General features: G+C 39.9%; 1 protein-coding gene across 2 annotated transcripts in view; it reads left to right on the forward strand.

Annotated features, from left to right (window-relative positions):
- chrnb1 (cholinergic receptor, nicotinic, beta 1 (muscle)) overlaps nucleotides 1-15,862 on the forward strand; it is a 39,830-nt gene that overhangs the window by 11,576 nt on the left and 12,392 nt on the right. For both annotated transcript variants that reach the window (XM_020922259.2, XM_055156497.1), the window contains 2 exons: nucleotides 3,265-3,450; nucleotides 11,287-11,510. In XM_020922259.2, the coding sequence (XP_020777918.1) occupies nucleotides 3,265-3,450; nucleotides 11,287-11,510 (410 nt within the window). The remainder of the gene's footprint in view (nucleotides 1-3,264; nucleotides 3,451-11,286; nucleotides 11,511-15,862) is intronic.

Consider the following 15,862-nt stretch of genomic DNA (forward strand, 5'->3'; position numbering starts at 1 on the left):
AATTAATTATGATCTGTAATTAATTAATCTAATTAATCTCATTTTAATCTCATCTAAAAATTGCTGAGAAAAGCTTCAATTTGAGGTATTTTCATTTAAATTCATTATTACATTATTGTGGCAGATCAAAAGACTGATATAGAAAAAAAAGTGACTTTATAAAGTCATTTATTGTTTAACAAATCTCTCCAAATTGTCTGTTGAGCCCAAGTCTCCATGAATAAGAAACTGTTTGCTGTAAAGTAGCAAAGACGAGAAAATCTGAACATAATAACTTTTGTCTACTTAAAGACAATAAAAAGTCCAGTCTTTCCTTAACCATATTAAAAATATTATTGATAGAGAAATGCTTTATATATGAGATCACTGGTTTTAGTCCTTGTTTTAGTCCTTGTTTTAGTCCTGGTTTAGACCTGCTTTAGTCCTACTTTAGTCCTAGTTTAGTCCTGGAATGGATTAATCCTGGTTTTAGTCCTGGTGTTAGTTCTGGTTTAGTCCTGGTTTAGACCTGGTTTTAGTTCTGGTTTTAGTTCTGGTTTAGTCCTGGTTTAGTCCTGGTTTAGACCTGGTTTAGTCCTGGTTTTAGTTCTGGTTTAGTCCTGGTTTAGTCCTGGTTTAGACCTGGTTTTAGTTCTGGTTTTAGTTCTGGTTAAGTCCTGGTTTAGTCCTGGTTTAGACCTGGTTTAGTCCTGGTTTAGACCTGGTTTAGTTCTGGTTAACCTGGTGTTTACTGGTTTTAGTTCTGGTTTTAGTTCTGGTTAAGTCTGGTTTAGTCCTGGTTTAGTCCTGGTTAAGTCCTGGTTTAGTCCTGGTTTAGACCTGGTTTAGTCCTGGTTTAGTCCTGGTTTAGTCCTGGTTTAGACCTGTTTTAGTTCTGGTTTTAGTTCTGGTTTTAGTTCGGTTTAGTTCTGGTTTAGTCCTGGTTTAGACCTGGTTTAGACCTGGTTTAGTCCTGGACTGGATTAGTCCTGGTTTTAGTCTTGGTGTTAGTTCTGGTTTAGAGGCACAGGAGGAAGCGCGGTTTACGCCGCGTACGCGAGAAAACACGATCCACACGCGGCTCACGGGAGCACGTCAGTGTCCACACAGTAACTACGGAAGGAAACGTGGTCCGCGCGTTCTCAGGTTAATGACGATGATGAAGGTGTGTGTTTGTGTTTGTGTGTGTTGTGTGTGTGTTTGTGTGTGTTTGTGTGTGTTTGTGTGCGTGTCCCCTCATGTGGCAGGTCACTCTAGGACAGTTGCAGACATCATGAATCTATGCAGGTTGTTTTCACCAGTGACATTTAAGTTGTAGGCGATATTATATTTGTTATTTTCTTTATATATATATTTATATATATATATACGGGAGAATAATTTCCAAGACACGAATGTGTTTTTACCTGTGCGATGCTGCTTCTGTTCTACTGGCTCTTTCGACCTCGTCCATTGTGACTTGACGCCGCCAACGTTACCATAATGTTTACATCGCTCTTACTGCGCGCGTTTTGTGTGGGTTTCCGGCAATGAGTGGAATTACCGAAATAAAAAAATTTATAAATGTGTTTTTGTGTGTGTGTTGTTGTTGTCCCAGCAACGCATAAAAACAGATTTTATAATAAAGCAACTCGCATACAGAAACAGTAAAGTTAGAGATTAAAAATGAGATTAACGCGATTAAAAAACATAACGCGCTAAATATGACTGTAATTAATTAATCGCAATTAACGCGATAATTTGACACCCTAAATATAATACTTTTAACCAGCAGTTTTTCAGTGAGTCGATCTCAACAGTAGGGATGCAACGATATTCGATATTAGGGATGTCCCAATCACATTGTTTTGCCCCTGAGTTCCAGTCATTTGATTTTGAGTATAATACCGAGTATAATACCGAGTCCCGATTCAATACTTCTATAAAACATTATCAAATGAACTAAGAGTAAGAATAAGATCCAGGATGTGTGGAGGGATCAGATTGTGTTGATTTCAATGTGTAGTGTTTGAACTGAACTTGTAAAACACCAAAATTTTCTAAACATGAACCATCATTGTTGAAAATCTTGACTTTTCACAGTTTGGTCTTGGAATGTGTAACTTAATGAACTGGACAAAACAGGAAGCAGACCAGAATCAGATCAGACCTGAGACTCGACTCTGCACAATCTACACTTTGTATATTTGATATTATATGGAAGCCTGTTCATTACATTTGAAACATTTAGGCTTGTCTGTGAAATCCAAATAATACAAAATCTTACCAAATAAAAACGAGATGACAGAAAACATGTGTTGATGTGCACGTGTCCCTCCATGTGCTCCATGTGTTGTCGTTTTGTCTGAAAGAGTCACAGTTCTCTTGGCGTCCTCCTCAGATGCAGCAGAAAACAGCAACATAGAGACTTACAGATCAAATATTCTAACAGAGGAGGGTTTGATCTTTCACTCGCTTTTTATTTTAGGTTGATAGACCCAGGAATGACAAAGATATGAATTTTTAAATACTTTACAGTGTGTCTGTTAGAGCATGGACTGTAGGGGGCAGTGTGGGAGGAGCTACGTACTGTCTCTGCTGGAGGAGGCAGAACAGCTCCGACACAGACACGAGGCGTCTGAACCCAGCAAGAAAGAGAGAGAAATCATCAAATCATCATCAAAAAGGAAAAGTTTGATTGTGTAACTCCCCTACAGTCTGTGTTAAGAGTCGACTGGTTTATTTTAAAATATAAAACAGTCTGAGAAACTCTGTTCTTATTTTCATTGAATCAAAATTCTGAGCTGTGAATCACTGAACGAAATGAACCAAAACACTTCACATATAAACTACAGTTGTACACGAGTTTTACTGTAGTGTGTTGTGTGTAATGAGTGTAATGTTTCATTAACAACCTAGTGTTATTATATTTAAATTACACACGTTTTTTTTTTTTTTTTTTTCCATCTTAAAACAATTAAAATCAAATCAAACTAATATCGTGACCTGTGTATGGAGATATCGAATCATGGGGAAACCGTATCGTTGCATCCCACTGAACAGGACCATGAACACTTGTACTGATCACAGGCTCCTGAAAATGTATTAAATCCCCTTTTTTTCTTGCATTTTCAGACCACTTTAAAACTTTTTTGGCAGTGTTTGCTGATATGTGCATTGTGTCTCCATGGTAACTGCTGAACATTCTACCACAGAGACACATGTAGAACACCCCCAGAATGATATCAACTCCAGCAAAAGGCCTAACAGCTGTACGTGCATGTGCGTTCTTGTGCTGTTTTATAGAGAGCGGGGAGTGGCACATCCGCCACAAGCCCAGCAGGAAGTACCTGGACTACGACGGCTACGAGAACATGGCCTTTTTCCTGATCATCGAGAGGAAGCCGCTCTACTACGCCATCAACATCATCCTGCCCTGCATCCTCATCACCATCATCGCCATCTTCAACTTCTACCTGCCCCCTGACGCCGGTAAAACACACTTTTTGAACTTTTCTTTAGCTTTGAGTTGGTACTCTTTAGTATTTTTATCAAAAACATAGCTGCAGTTCACATTTTAAATGCACCCAAAAGGACTGACAAAACACTGAAATACTGTAGGTCTATTAAAGCACACCTATTCTGCAAAATTGACTTTTTAGAGTTTTTAACCATGTTATAGTAGTTTCCTCTCACCATTTACTCACCTGAAGTTGTATTTGGAGTGTGTCGTGCATGTTTGAGTCACTTTAATCACTTATTTTCAAGATGCCATTTTGTTCATCAACCCGTTTTCAGTGCCACTGATACATGCCCACTGCTCTGTACTTATTTCTTTTTTTTTCTTTTTTTTTTTTTTTTCTTATTAAGTGATACATGTAGGATTCAGCAGCATTGTTTAGTCATTTTGGCACAATTTTTTTACTTTACCTACAGCTGTCCATGGTAGGTGCTGACAGCTGCACTGCTCTTTGCTGTGATGACATTTGCTTTTTTTTGTAATTCTTTCTTTTTCTTTTTTTAAATAGTAAGAAAAAGACAAATACAACCTGCATGTGTGCCTTTGATACTTGCAAAGGATGAATTAATTAAAAGAAGAAGAAAAAATTAATAATAATAATAATAATGAATAATTATTACAGTCAGTTGCAAGAAAAATGAAGTAATGGGTCTGGTCTTACAGTATTTATATATTCAGTCCACCATTTCCATATATTCAATCCACCGTTTCCGTTTGCTTTTAAATTCTTATACTAAAAGTGATTCTCTCCAAAAAAAAAAAAAAAAAAAAAATATATATATATATATATATATATATATATATATATATATAATATATATATATATATATATATATATCATAAAGAATCTCAAACTCAAAATCTGAGAATCATCTCTTCCAAGTCCAAGGCCATGGTTCTTGACCAGAAAAAGGTGTCTTGTCCTCTCCATGTGGGTGGAGAGTCCTTGCCTCAAGTGGAGGAGCTCAAGTATCTCAGGGTCTTGTTCATGAGTGAGGGGAGGACGGAGCGTGAGATTGACAGGCGGATTGATGCAGCGTCGGTAGTGATGCGGTCGCTGTATCAGACCGTTGTGGTGAAGAGGGGCAAAGCTCTCAATTTACCGGTCAGTCTTCGTTCCTACTTTCACCTCTGGTCATGAGCTCTGGGTAATGACCGAAAGGACGAGATCGCGGATACAAGTGCTTGAAATGAGTTTCCTTCGCAGGGTGGAGAAGGAAACTGAGCTCCTCACTCTATCTCTTGTCTCTTAGAGAGAGGGTGAGGAGCTCAGTCACACGGGAGGAGCTCTGAGTAGAGCCGCTGCTCCTCCACATCGAGAGGAGACCAGTTGAGGTGGCTCAGGGTTAGGACGCACTGGGCGTCTCCCTCGGGAGGTGTTCCGGGCATGTCCCATTGGGAGGAGGCCCCGGGGAAGACCCAGGACACACTGGAGGGACTATGTCTCTCGGCTGGCCTGGGAACGCTTCATGGTCCCCCTGGAGGAGCTGGAGGATGTGTCTGGGGTGAAGGAAGTCAGGGAGTCCCTGCTTAAACTGCTGCCCCCGTGACCCGGCCCCGGTCAAGCGGAAGAAAATGGATGCATGGAATCGCAAACTGTTCTAGTGTTGGTATTTGTGGATTAAGCCATTTCCTGGTTATAGCTTTCCTAGCAGCCGCACTCAAAATCTGGAACAGGTATTTAGCTTTATACATCACATTTTCACCCATCAGGAAATCCAGGTACATTGTTTCAAGTTGAAATGGTCAATGCAGAACACAGTTTCCAATGATTTGTGAATTTCTCTCCAAAATGGAACAATATGAGGACACGTCCAAAATATCTGGCCGTGGTTTGCCTCCAGTTCACCGCATTGCCTCCAACAGTTTGATGATTTGGTGCAGTGTCTTTCCTGGACCGCTGTTTTAAAGAACCTAACCAAATTCTTCCAACAAAACTCTCTCCATATCATTGCTGTGATGACATCTACAGTGACGTCAGCTCCCTTTTCACTTTTCTAAGACTTGTTTCTTTAAGGTAGTTGTTTTAGTTGAATGTGGCAATATAAGTAGAAGCAGACAAAGGAACAAATGGTGAACTGTCACATTTTTATAGAGAGCTTTTCCACCTCTAAGGATGTTTTATGTTGAGGTGGGATTCAAACTGCTAACCTTCAGATGAGTGGTTAAAAGTTCTACCATCTGAGCTGTTGTTACCCTGTAGGACTTGTTTACCTGAAAAAGTAATACAAGAATCATCAGAATGTGTTTCCGACCATGTTTGCACAAATCTAAACCACAGGGGCAGTAGATTCTATGCAATTTTTCTCAATTACATTTTAATTCTACTTTGAGAATCTCCTGCTAACTACCTCTGATGCCAGTAGGCATGTTTTTTTCCAATTCTGGAGTGGCAGTGCCCCAGGTGGCTGAGCAGTTGTTATTTAACCAAAAGAATGCCAATTCAAATCCTGTTTACACTGTGCTTTTGGCATAGACAGGCAGCCATTTTTCATCTAACCTCTTGTGCGAAGAGTGCTGAGTGAAGTCATTTCTAAATACACTGTAAACCAGCCGTGCCAAGTGTTGGTTTGAATTCACAAGCAGCATAGTCTTAAACTTGAAAGAATAAAACCCTAAAGAAGAAAATAAGTTAAGTGCTTGATTCAAGTAGTATACAGTATATGCTGATTTCACAACATTTTGAGTCTCAAAATTAAAAAGAACAAGCATACAACGTTTGTTTTGCCTAAAATAATACATTGACAAATGAGAACAATTTGGAAAAGGAAAAACTATTCTTGTTCTATTGGCAAATCTTATTTTAAGAAAGTGTAAATATACTCAAATCAAGAGAATTACCATCCATCCATCCATCCATCCATCCATCCATTTTTTTCCGCTTATCCGGGGCCGGGTCGCGGGGGCAGCAGTCTAAGCAGGGACTCCCAGATTTCCTTCACCCCAGACACGTCCTCCAGCTCCTCCGGGGGGTCCTCGAGGTGTTCCCAGGTCAGCCCAGAGACATAGTCCCTCCAGCGTGTCCTGGGTCTTCCCCGGGGCCTCCTCCCGGTGGGACATGCCTGGAACACCTCCCGAGGGAGGCGCCCAGGAGGCATCCAGAACAGATGCCCGAGCCACCTCAACTGGCTCCTCTCGACGTGGAGGAGCAGCGGCTCTACTCAGAGCTCCTCCTCACCCTATCTCTAAGGGAGTGCCTAACCACCCTGTGAAGGAAACTCATTTCGAGCGCTTGTATCCACGATCTTGTCCTTTCGGTCACTACCCAGAGCTCATGACCATAGGTGAGAGTAGGAACGAAGACTGACCGGTAAATTGAGAGCTTTGCCCCACTTCACCACAACAGTCTGATACAGCGACCACATCACTGCAGATGCTGCACCGATCCACCTGTCAGTCTCATGCTCCGTCCTCCCCTCACTCGTGAACAAGACCCTGAGATACTTGAACTCCTCCACTTGAGACAGGGACTCTCCACAAGAGAACTACCACTTGATTCAAATGTTTATTAACTTTTTATCTTAGGCTACTTATATAAGATGACAGTCTGAACAGAAGATGCAAAAGTGGCATCGCGTCTTCACTTTTTATTCATCATTAAGACAAGCATTTTCAGGAGGAAATCTGCATGCATACGGTGACGCAGAAGTGTGTGGAATTTGACTGAGTGCATGCCAGGCGGCTCGGTGGTGACGCCAGGTGGAGATGTATGTGACGTAAACGCAGTGGTGGAATGTGCATTTCACCTAGGCCTTCAGTAGTTCTCTGCCTGAAACAATCCACTCTTCAATAACTATTTTATGGTTATAAAAGCATCTTATTCTACAGAAACTCAGTATAAAGAGCCGTCGAGATTCCTGTACGGAGAAATGAGGAGAGGGAAACCAGAACTAAACCAGAACTAAACGAGGACTGTTTGTCTGGACTGTCCCAAAGGTTCGCCCATGTGCACTGTCGGGTGACAGCAGACGAAAGGATCGCGCCGGGGCTGGTGCTCCACGCTGCACGGGGCTCAGTGCAACTGTCGCCCGACCGTGTTTTGCGGACACTCTCTCACTCTCTCTCTCGTTCTCTCGCGCTCTCTCAAGTCCAAGATTAGTCCTGGTTTACACCTGGTTTAGACCTGGTTTAGTCCTGGTTTACACCTGGTTTAGACCTGGTTTAGTCCTGGTTTAGTTCTGGTTCAGCTACACATGCAGTTTGCTGCTTTGGCAGGTTCGCTCTCTGTCTGTCCAATCACAGGTCTGAATCCAGTGACGTCATTCGCTCTTAAAGGTCCTGGTGACACCAACTCAAAATCTGATTAGTTGAAGCAACAGTTTCATGGACATGTATTTTGTGTTCGAGTTCCTGCAGAACAGATTGTGAAGACCTCAGGGACACTTCTTTGACTTTGACTCTGTCTAGCAACAAGTGACGGCTGAAATGTGATTGGTCAAATACTTTACTATGAAAATCCATGTGTGGAAGCAGCACAAGCAAAGGACTGAAAAACTGAATGGATTTTCTCAGAATCAACAATCGTCGCACCAAACTATTACTTATCTCAGGTAAAATAAGTTCTATATTTTATTCTGAATGTTACGAAAAAAAAATGTCTTCTCCATTTGAGAGACGTGTGCTACAAATGGGTACAAAACAGTAGCTCAGTTGATCCAAAGGTTGGCAGTTTGAATCCCACTCTAACCATGAAAAGCATTATTAGTTGGTTAATTCCTTCTGGATTTCAAAATACAATACAACAACAACAATACAAATCCTCTTTATTTCTATAGCCCATTTCATAAACAAAATAGTTTCCGAAGTTCTGCACAATGCAGATTTAAACATACATGTTACGACCCAGCTCTGCTAGGGACAGGGGGAAGTAACAAAATAACCAAGATGTAAAAAAATGGTAAAACTAAAGTTGTGATTTATTTAACAGAATTGTAAGGTAAAACTAACACAACAATGATTTTTATAAGAACTAACAAAAAGAGGCTCTAAACAGAGTGGCTAACAGTATAAGGAAAAGTAGGCTAACCAAAACAGGGTATACTAAATGAAACAGAAAAACAAAACAAAAAACAGTCTAGGTCACCAGGATTCTAGTGTCTCGACAAAATACACCACGAGAGACACAAAGGTGGCAAGCAAGTCCACAAACAGAACAGCTGCCCTGAGTGGCAGGGGGCGGGTCCTTTTATAGGGCCGGAGCTCCAGGTGTAGGCCCAGGATTGACCAGGTGTTTCAGGTTCCACCAATCAGCAGGAGGGGCTCCAGATGCCATCTTAAATTGAATCCTCCAATCACAGCGTCACAGCAGGGGGTCTGTATATGGAGGCTTGCACACACACACACACACACACACACACACACACACACACACACACACACACACACACACACACACACACGGATCTAAGCAGATATGGCCAGAGAGGATCTGGAGGCCTGTGGCCGTAACAATACCCAATAGAAATATAAAACAAAGCTCTATTTAACTCCACTAGTCATTGTTAAGACAATAAAGAATAAAAAAAAAAAAAAAAAAGGTAAAACATAAAAATTAGGGCCGGGCACGTTAACGTGTTAATTTTGCGTTAACTAATTAATTCATTATCACCAACAAATTATTTTAATGCCATTAACACAGTTTTTATTATTATTATTATTATTATTATTATTTTATTTTATTATTTATTATTTACTTATTTATTTATTATTATTATTAGAGCATCTGTTGCTTACTGGCTTTTATTTTTAAAAAGTCCACCACGAGCATTTCTGTAAGTTTGAGGAGATAAAAGTGCGCGTGACTTGTTCAAGAGTATTAAAAGATAAAAACGGTTTCACTATGCATCAAAGAATGTAGAAGCATGAAAAGAATGTAGAAGGGACTGGCTGGTCAGGCAACACCAGTGGTACTCATTCTACGATGTGTGAAACACCAGTCTTAACTATTAAAAACATCTCACATGTACCTATAAAATTCCCTGCAAAGTAACAAACCCACTCTAGTCAGATATCTTGATAAAAACGTAATCTATACACTCCCATACACACCACGCCGTAATAGCTTTTCCAATTGCTGCGTTGTCTACTCCTGGATCTATACTATCTCCAATCTCCCTCACCTTCTCGTGGGCCGACAGAGAGCGGGACCTGTGAACTTTTAATGTTCTTAATCAGAGCTGAACAGCGGTGTAACGCGCTCTAACTGAGATGGAGTCTGCCTCATTGTCCGTAATGGCCGGGGAGAGCGCACTAACTCACCCGAATGGTCCCTCTGCGTTCTATTGACCACTGTGGGTAAACACGATCTGTCCCTGTCCACCGCCTGCACCACCTCCACTGTCCAAGCGGCCGTCCTACAAAACACCAACAACGCGGAGTGATTACGTCCTTAAAGGCGCTCGAGCAGATGTTTACTGTCTTTAAAATGTGAGAAACACAACTGGTTCATTTAAAATGCTTTTTCAGAGCATTCGAATTATTCACTGTGATGAGTTTGTAAGCGCTTTACACAGCTTTTAGAGACCAGAGCAGGAAGTATTTCTAACAGCAACTAGTATGCTAACACACACTTCCTGAATCTTGGACAATTAAACATGTTTTTTTTTTTTGCAGACATAATTATTATTTTGACCTTAAGAGCTGTTCATACAATATAATAACTGTGGCAAGACATCAAGACATGGAAAAATAAATGTGCATAAATATGAGCATGTTGAATTTTTTATTTGATTTCTGCTTTTATTTAATTTCTGCTGTAATGATATTTATGTGTCACACTAACAGGCATTTTTTTTTTCTTCTTTTTTTTTTCTTTTTTAAATTTTTTTTATTTATTTATTTATTTTTAATTAAACTTCTATGGGAAACGCAACAAATAATTGCGACCTGTTAGTAAAACGTGGAATATAAAGCAAACATTAACATTAGAGGTGCATTGTGTAACTTTTCTAGTGGAGGGTCTGTTGAATATTTTATATTATGTAACCATGGAGACCAAACCTGACCCAGTTACAGGTCAGATCTGTGAAGAGGCGACCCCGCTCACAGTCAGAATGTCTTTTTCTAGATATTTTTGTGCAGCAAAACCACATGTAATTGAATAAAGTGACAGTGCACCTGTGGAACTTTTAATAACAAGCAATTACAGTGTAATGAGGACAAAAATGTGAAAAAACTATTAAATAAATTGTTAACTTTTTACAGTGGTCAAAACGTATTCCTCACTATCCTTATGCATTCTGAATATTCTAATTATTCACAGCAATAAGTTTATAAGCAGTTTTCACAACTTTCAGGGCTCAAAGTGAACAAGCAAAGCAATAACTAGCCTGCGAACAGCGCACCAGCTTTATTTGATCTTCAACTGAATTAAGTGTGCTTTTAATCTTGAATTTCAACTTGGGATCAATAAAGTATTTCAGAAGCAGACAGCACACACCTGTCTCATTCTGACCCCAAGATCTGCTTTTACATTTGGAGAAAAACACATTTTACTATATTACGTGGACAAAAATGGAGTACAGCCCTTTTGCACATGTAGAGCATTACCACTGGGGTTGGTGCAATGTTTTAGGAGCAGTGTAACCTTAAAATGTTGCCCTAGATACAGTATAACAGATTGACATGATGATAAATGTGGAACACTGATTTTGAGGAAAAACTCTCCCATTAATCCTAATAATCCTGATCTCATGTGACCTCTGCTCTCTGCTCTGGACCAAACCCTTCACCAAGACACTCCAAAGCTGTTTTATGGTCCAACGATTCCAGACTGACACCTGATTCTTCTTGTATCTGCCTTCTCCAGGTGAGAAGATGGGTCTGTCCATCAACGTCCTCCTGACCTTAACTGTGTTCCTGCTGCTTCTGGCCAATAAGATCCCGGAGACGTCTCTGGGCGTCCCCGTCATCGTCAACTACATCATGTTCACCATGATCCTGGTCACCTTCTCCGTCATCATGAGCGTGGTGGTGCTCAACCTCCACCACAGGTCCCCCAACACGCACCGGATGCCCATGTGGGTGCGGCGGGTAAGCACACGCCAGCAGCACGTCGGGCTGGGGATACGATTACTATTAACTAATGTTATAACTAATGTTGTCACTATACTAAGTACATACAGTGTTGGGAAGGTTACTTTTAAAATGTATTCCCTTACAGATTACAGATTACGTACCCCAAAATGTAGTTTGTAACGTAATCCATTAAATTACTTAAAGTGAGTAAAGTGATCTGAATACTTTGGATTACTTGATATTGTCTTGCTTTTTAAAATGACATGAATGTACCAACCACATCCTGAAAATTCTTGTTTGTTCTATTCAAATTGGCTGTTGAGCCCAAGTCTCCATGAACAGACTTTTTTTTGCTGTAGAGAAACAAAGATGAGGAAATGTTAACATAAGATATTTTGTCTGCTAAAAGAAAATATTATTCATAGAGAAAAGCTTTCTATAGGAGATCACCTTAAATTATTTCCACCCTACTGTTAGGTGTCATATTAGTTAGACCTGGTTTAGTCCTGGTTTAGTCCTGGTTTTAGTCCTGGTTTTAGTCCTGGTTTAGCCCAAAATATGAAAAAAGGAAAATACTTCAATGTAATCCATTTATTTCACCAAAGTAACTGTAGTCTAATTACCATTCATGGAAACAGTAACTGTAACTGAATACAGTTACTCATAATTTGTATTCTGATTACATAACGCAAATACATGTAATTCATTAATCCCCAACACTGAGTATGTGTGTGTGTTTTTATCATTTGCTCATTTTCTCTACCTATTGTTAACATAATTTATATATTATTTATCATTTTATACCAATCCATTTCCAAAGAATAATTGAAAAAGTCACTGATGACGTCATACGAGGGAGAATTCTGTCCAAAAGTTAGGCACAGTTTACGCTAAGCAATTTTTCCACAATACTTTATGTAAATCTGTGTGTAAAAGTGTTTTCTGTGTACATCTGAGCAGTTTGGCCAAGTGTACAACATGGTCGTTAGGTAACAATTAAGGAATTCCCTATTGTGAGTCATGATTTCCAGTCAGGAACTAAAACATTCCTGAAACATGTGAATAGTTTCAATTCATTTGATTATCAATTAGTATCCAATAGTGTGTTGGGATGGATACTTATGACAGTGTGTACAGGAGCTGTATACTGTGACACTACATGGTCAAATAAACTAATCTTAACTTCAATCTAATTTCAAGAATGTGTAAATATACTATACTGTTTGCAGTGTGGAAAAAGTCATGTCCACAAGAGGGCGCAGCTAAACCACTGACTCAAACTTTTCACACCTATTACCACCAAAGAGAAGATTTTTTTTTCTGAGTACTACAAGATCTAAACCAGGTCTATAACAAGACTATTGTAGGTCTAATCTAGGGATAAACCAGGTCTAAAACTGGACTACATCATTTTCAGTGCAGTTCTAAAGAAGAAATTATCCAAAAAGGTGTAAAAAAAAAAACTCTAAATTTGGCAACCCACAAACTGAAGAAGTCCAAGAAGCTCACGTATCACCAGAGGTTATCTGACCAGCCTGAACCACACACTCTCACTAAACTTTACAAAAACGAGTAGATCTGGAGCTGCGTCCTGTCCCCCTGATTTCAGAGGGTGTGATTGACAGGCGGATTAACCGATCATATCATTTTTGACCTGTTTTTGACCTGTTAGTAAAATGTGGAACATTGACCAGCCAGAACCATTTGAATAGTTTCAATTCATTTGATTATTGATATGTATGTATTAGTGTGTTGGTGTGGATACTTTAGACAATCCGTATAAGAGCTGTATACTATGACACTACATGGTCAAAAAAACTAAGCTGTGTGTATATATTTTTCTTAATAGGTTGTGTTCCTGTAACATTACAACATTCTAGAATGTGCATTTATTATGAAGTTATAGCACTAGTGAATGCTGCTGTCAGCACTAAAACAGTTTATCTCCATGTGATAAAATAAGTTAAATGAACATTAGTGAGCGGGAAATGTCTTAACTCTTTTCCCCTTGGACTCCTACTAGGAACAACCCTTACATATATGATTAGTTATAGAGCATAATTGCATAAAAGAAAACAGACTTCCACGAGTGATTATAAATGATTTTCATACTCAAGAACTTAATTGAAACACAGACATATTTGTATCTCTGGAAAACTTAAACTCTGAACTCTTCATTTATGGATGTTTAAATATGATTCAGCTCATTTACAGGTTTATAAAAGCTCACTGAAAATGAGAGTTTACCTGGTCAGGTGCAAAATCGAAAACAAAAAAAAAAACTACATTCAGCATCTGATATCTGCATGTTCTGAGTACTATATTCATTAAAAAAAAAAGAAGTAAAATATATTTGTCAAAGTATTTAAACAGATTTCATGTCACCAGATACAGTACAGCCAAGTGAACACCTGTTTTTAATTAGTTTTTTTTTCCATTTAACTTATTCAACTCATTTAGCTTATTATAATAAAATAATATAATAATAAAACTCTTCCCCGTCAGTGGGTGTTTAGTATTTGTCATCTTGGCGACTTTCTCATGCACAGAGCTCCACATAAATGTTTGTTTCTGTAGTAATTCTGTCATACATCTCATCTTGGAAAAAAGACTGAAATATTTCAAAGGACTCGTCTGAGCAACATCCAGGTTTCAGGGCAATTTTGATACTTAATCGAGTATAAAGTCCCGGATAGTTTGTTCAGATATCGCAGGACTCCACACAGACATTCTCACCTTCGTAAGTTTCACTCTCTGAAAGTCCATCGCTATCGCTGTTTTCCACTGTATGTGTTACATGCAGGTGAGTGCGTAAATTATTATAAGAAATGTCTCAAACTTCAGTAGTCGGACATCCACTCATACCTGATCAATACACCTATCCCCGCCCCCGGGAGAACCTGAAATCTGCTGAAATCCTACAAGACACTGACATGATACAGACAGGACAGAGACTCTTTCTGAGCAAAATGACGCAGATAATCTCTTTATAGCTCCAGTTGGAGGACAATTAGACCATGGGGAGCAGTGCTCAAGCACAATCCCTACCTGATCTTGACTGGACCAGGACTCTCTTGGCCGGTGTTAGAAATTGATGGGGGAAACCACTGCACCCTGAGGAAACCCACCCAGTCACGAAATAACATGCAAACTCTGCAAACTAAGGCTCCACCTGTGCCCAGGAATCAAACCTGAAACCTTCTGGCTGTGAGACAAGAGTGCTTGCCAAATGACTACTGAAGAACAAATCCATCTACGTACGGGAAAGATAAATCTTACCTTGAATCTTATCTTGAAATGTTACCTATATGTCAAACAGACTTTTCTGAGTTTTTAACATTTTAAAGGCGGGTGTACACTGTGCCATTTTTGACCCTTTCTGAGCCGATTTTTCACTAATGCCACTGTTTTGGGGATCAGGCTGAGTTTTGGCTTCATCGTGCATCGTGGTTCGTGTAGTAAACATGGAGTAAAGAGAAACGATTAATACCTCACGACCAGCTCCCGATCGGCATTCGTAGGTCACAAGAAAATCAAACTTGTTTGAAATCGAGTTGCCTCTCGTGAGGGTTTCACTCTGTTGAAGTAGTTCCATGAGCTGATTTGCCAGAATCTGTCAGACTGAGCATGCTCGGACACAGAAGCAGAAGCAGGATATGAGGTTGTGGAGGACGATGGAGCCGGTGAGTGTTTTGGACACAGGACATGGAGGCGCAGCTAAACGAGCAACACAGAACAGAAGTTTGGTGAAAAAACTTGGTGCTACTTACCTCCAGTTCCATCTGAAGAACTGACAACCCATACTGCCCACGTCTGCCCACGTCTATGCAGCCATTTCTTTGACCAGATTCGTTGCCTCTTCTTTTTGGGCTTGTCTGCGCAGAGAATGGCACAAATTGCCAAGGCAGCGCTGTCTGTTTTTGCCTGGATCAGCATTGTGTCTCTGCGCGTCTATGGTTTTCTTCTTCGTGGTTTTCTACTTCTGGAACAACAACTCCGGTCGTTATGTGAACGTACAGTGTGCGCAGGCAGGTCACATCCGAGCATCGGTTCGTTCAGTGTGAGAACATGATTCGTGAGCTGTGAACTTTTAAACCCTGCGATTTGGTCGTACAGTTTAAGATGGGGCTGATTGACACGACTGAAAATATCCCACAGTGTACACCCGGCATGAGATGGATTCAAAAGTGAAATATCAAATAAAAACAGTGAAATACAATATGAGTTAAATCGGCCTCTTCTAACATGTCACCATACAGTAAAAGCACTATAGCGTGACGACATATGGAATCCATTTCAAATCTGTCAGTCATAAAAAAGCATTTCCTCCTCACCAGCTGCTCCTGAACTCTCTCTAGGTGTAATGT

This window comes from Boleophthalmus pectinirostris, unplaced genomic scaffold (genome assembly GCF_026225935.1).
Source record: "Boleophthalmus pectinirostris isolate CB_2022bp ecotype Guang Dong unplaced genomic scaffold, ASM2622593v1 HiC_scaffold_20, whole genome shotgun sequence".
NCBI classification, from domain to species: Eukaryota; Metazoa; Chordata; class Actinopteri; order Gobiiformes; family Gobiidae; genus Boleophthalmus; species Boleophthalmus pectinirostris.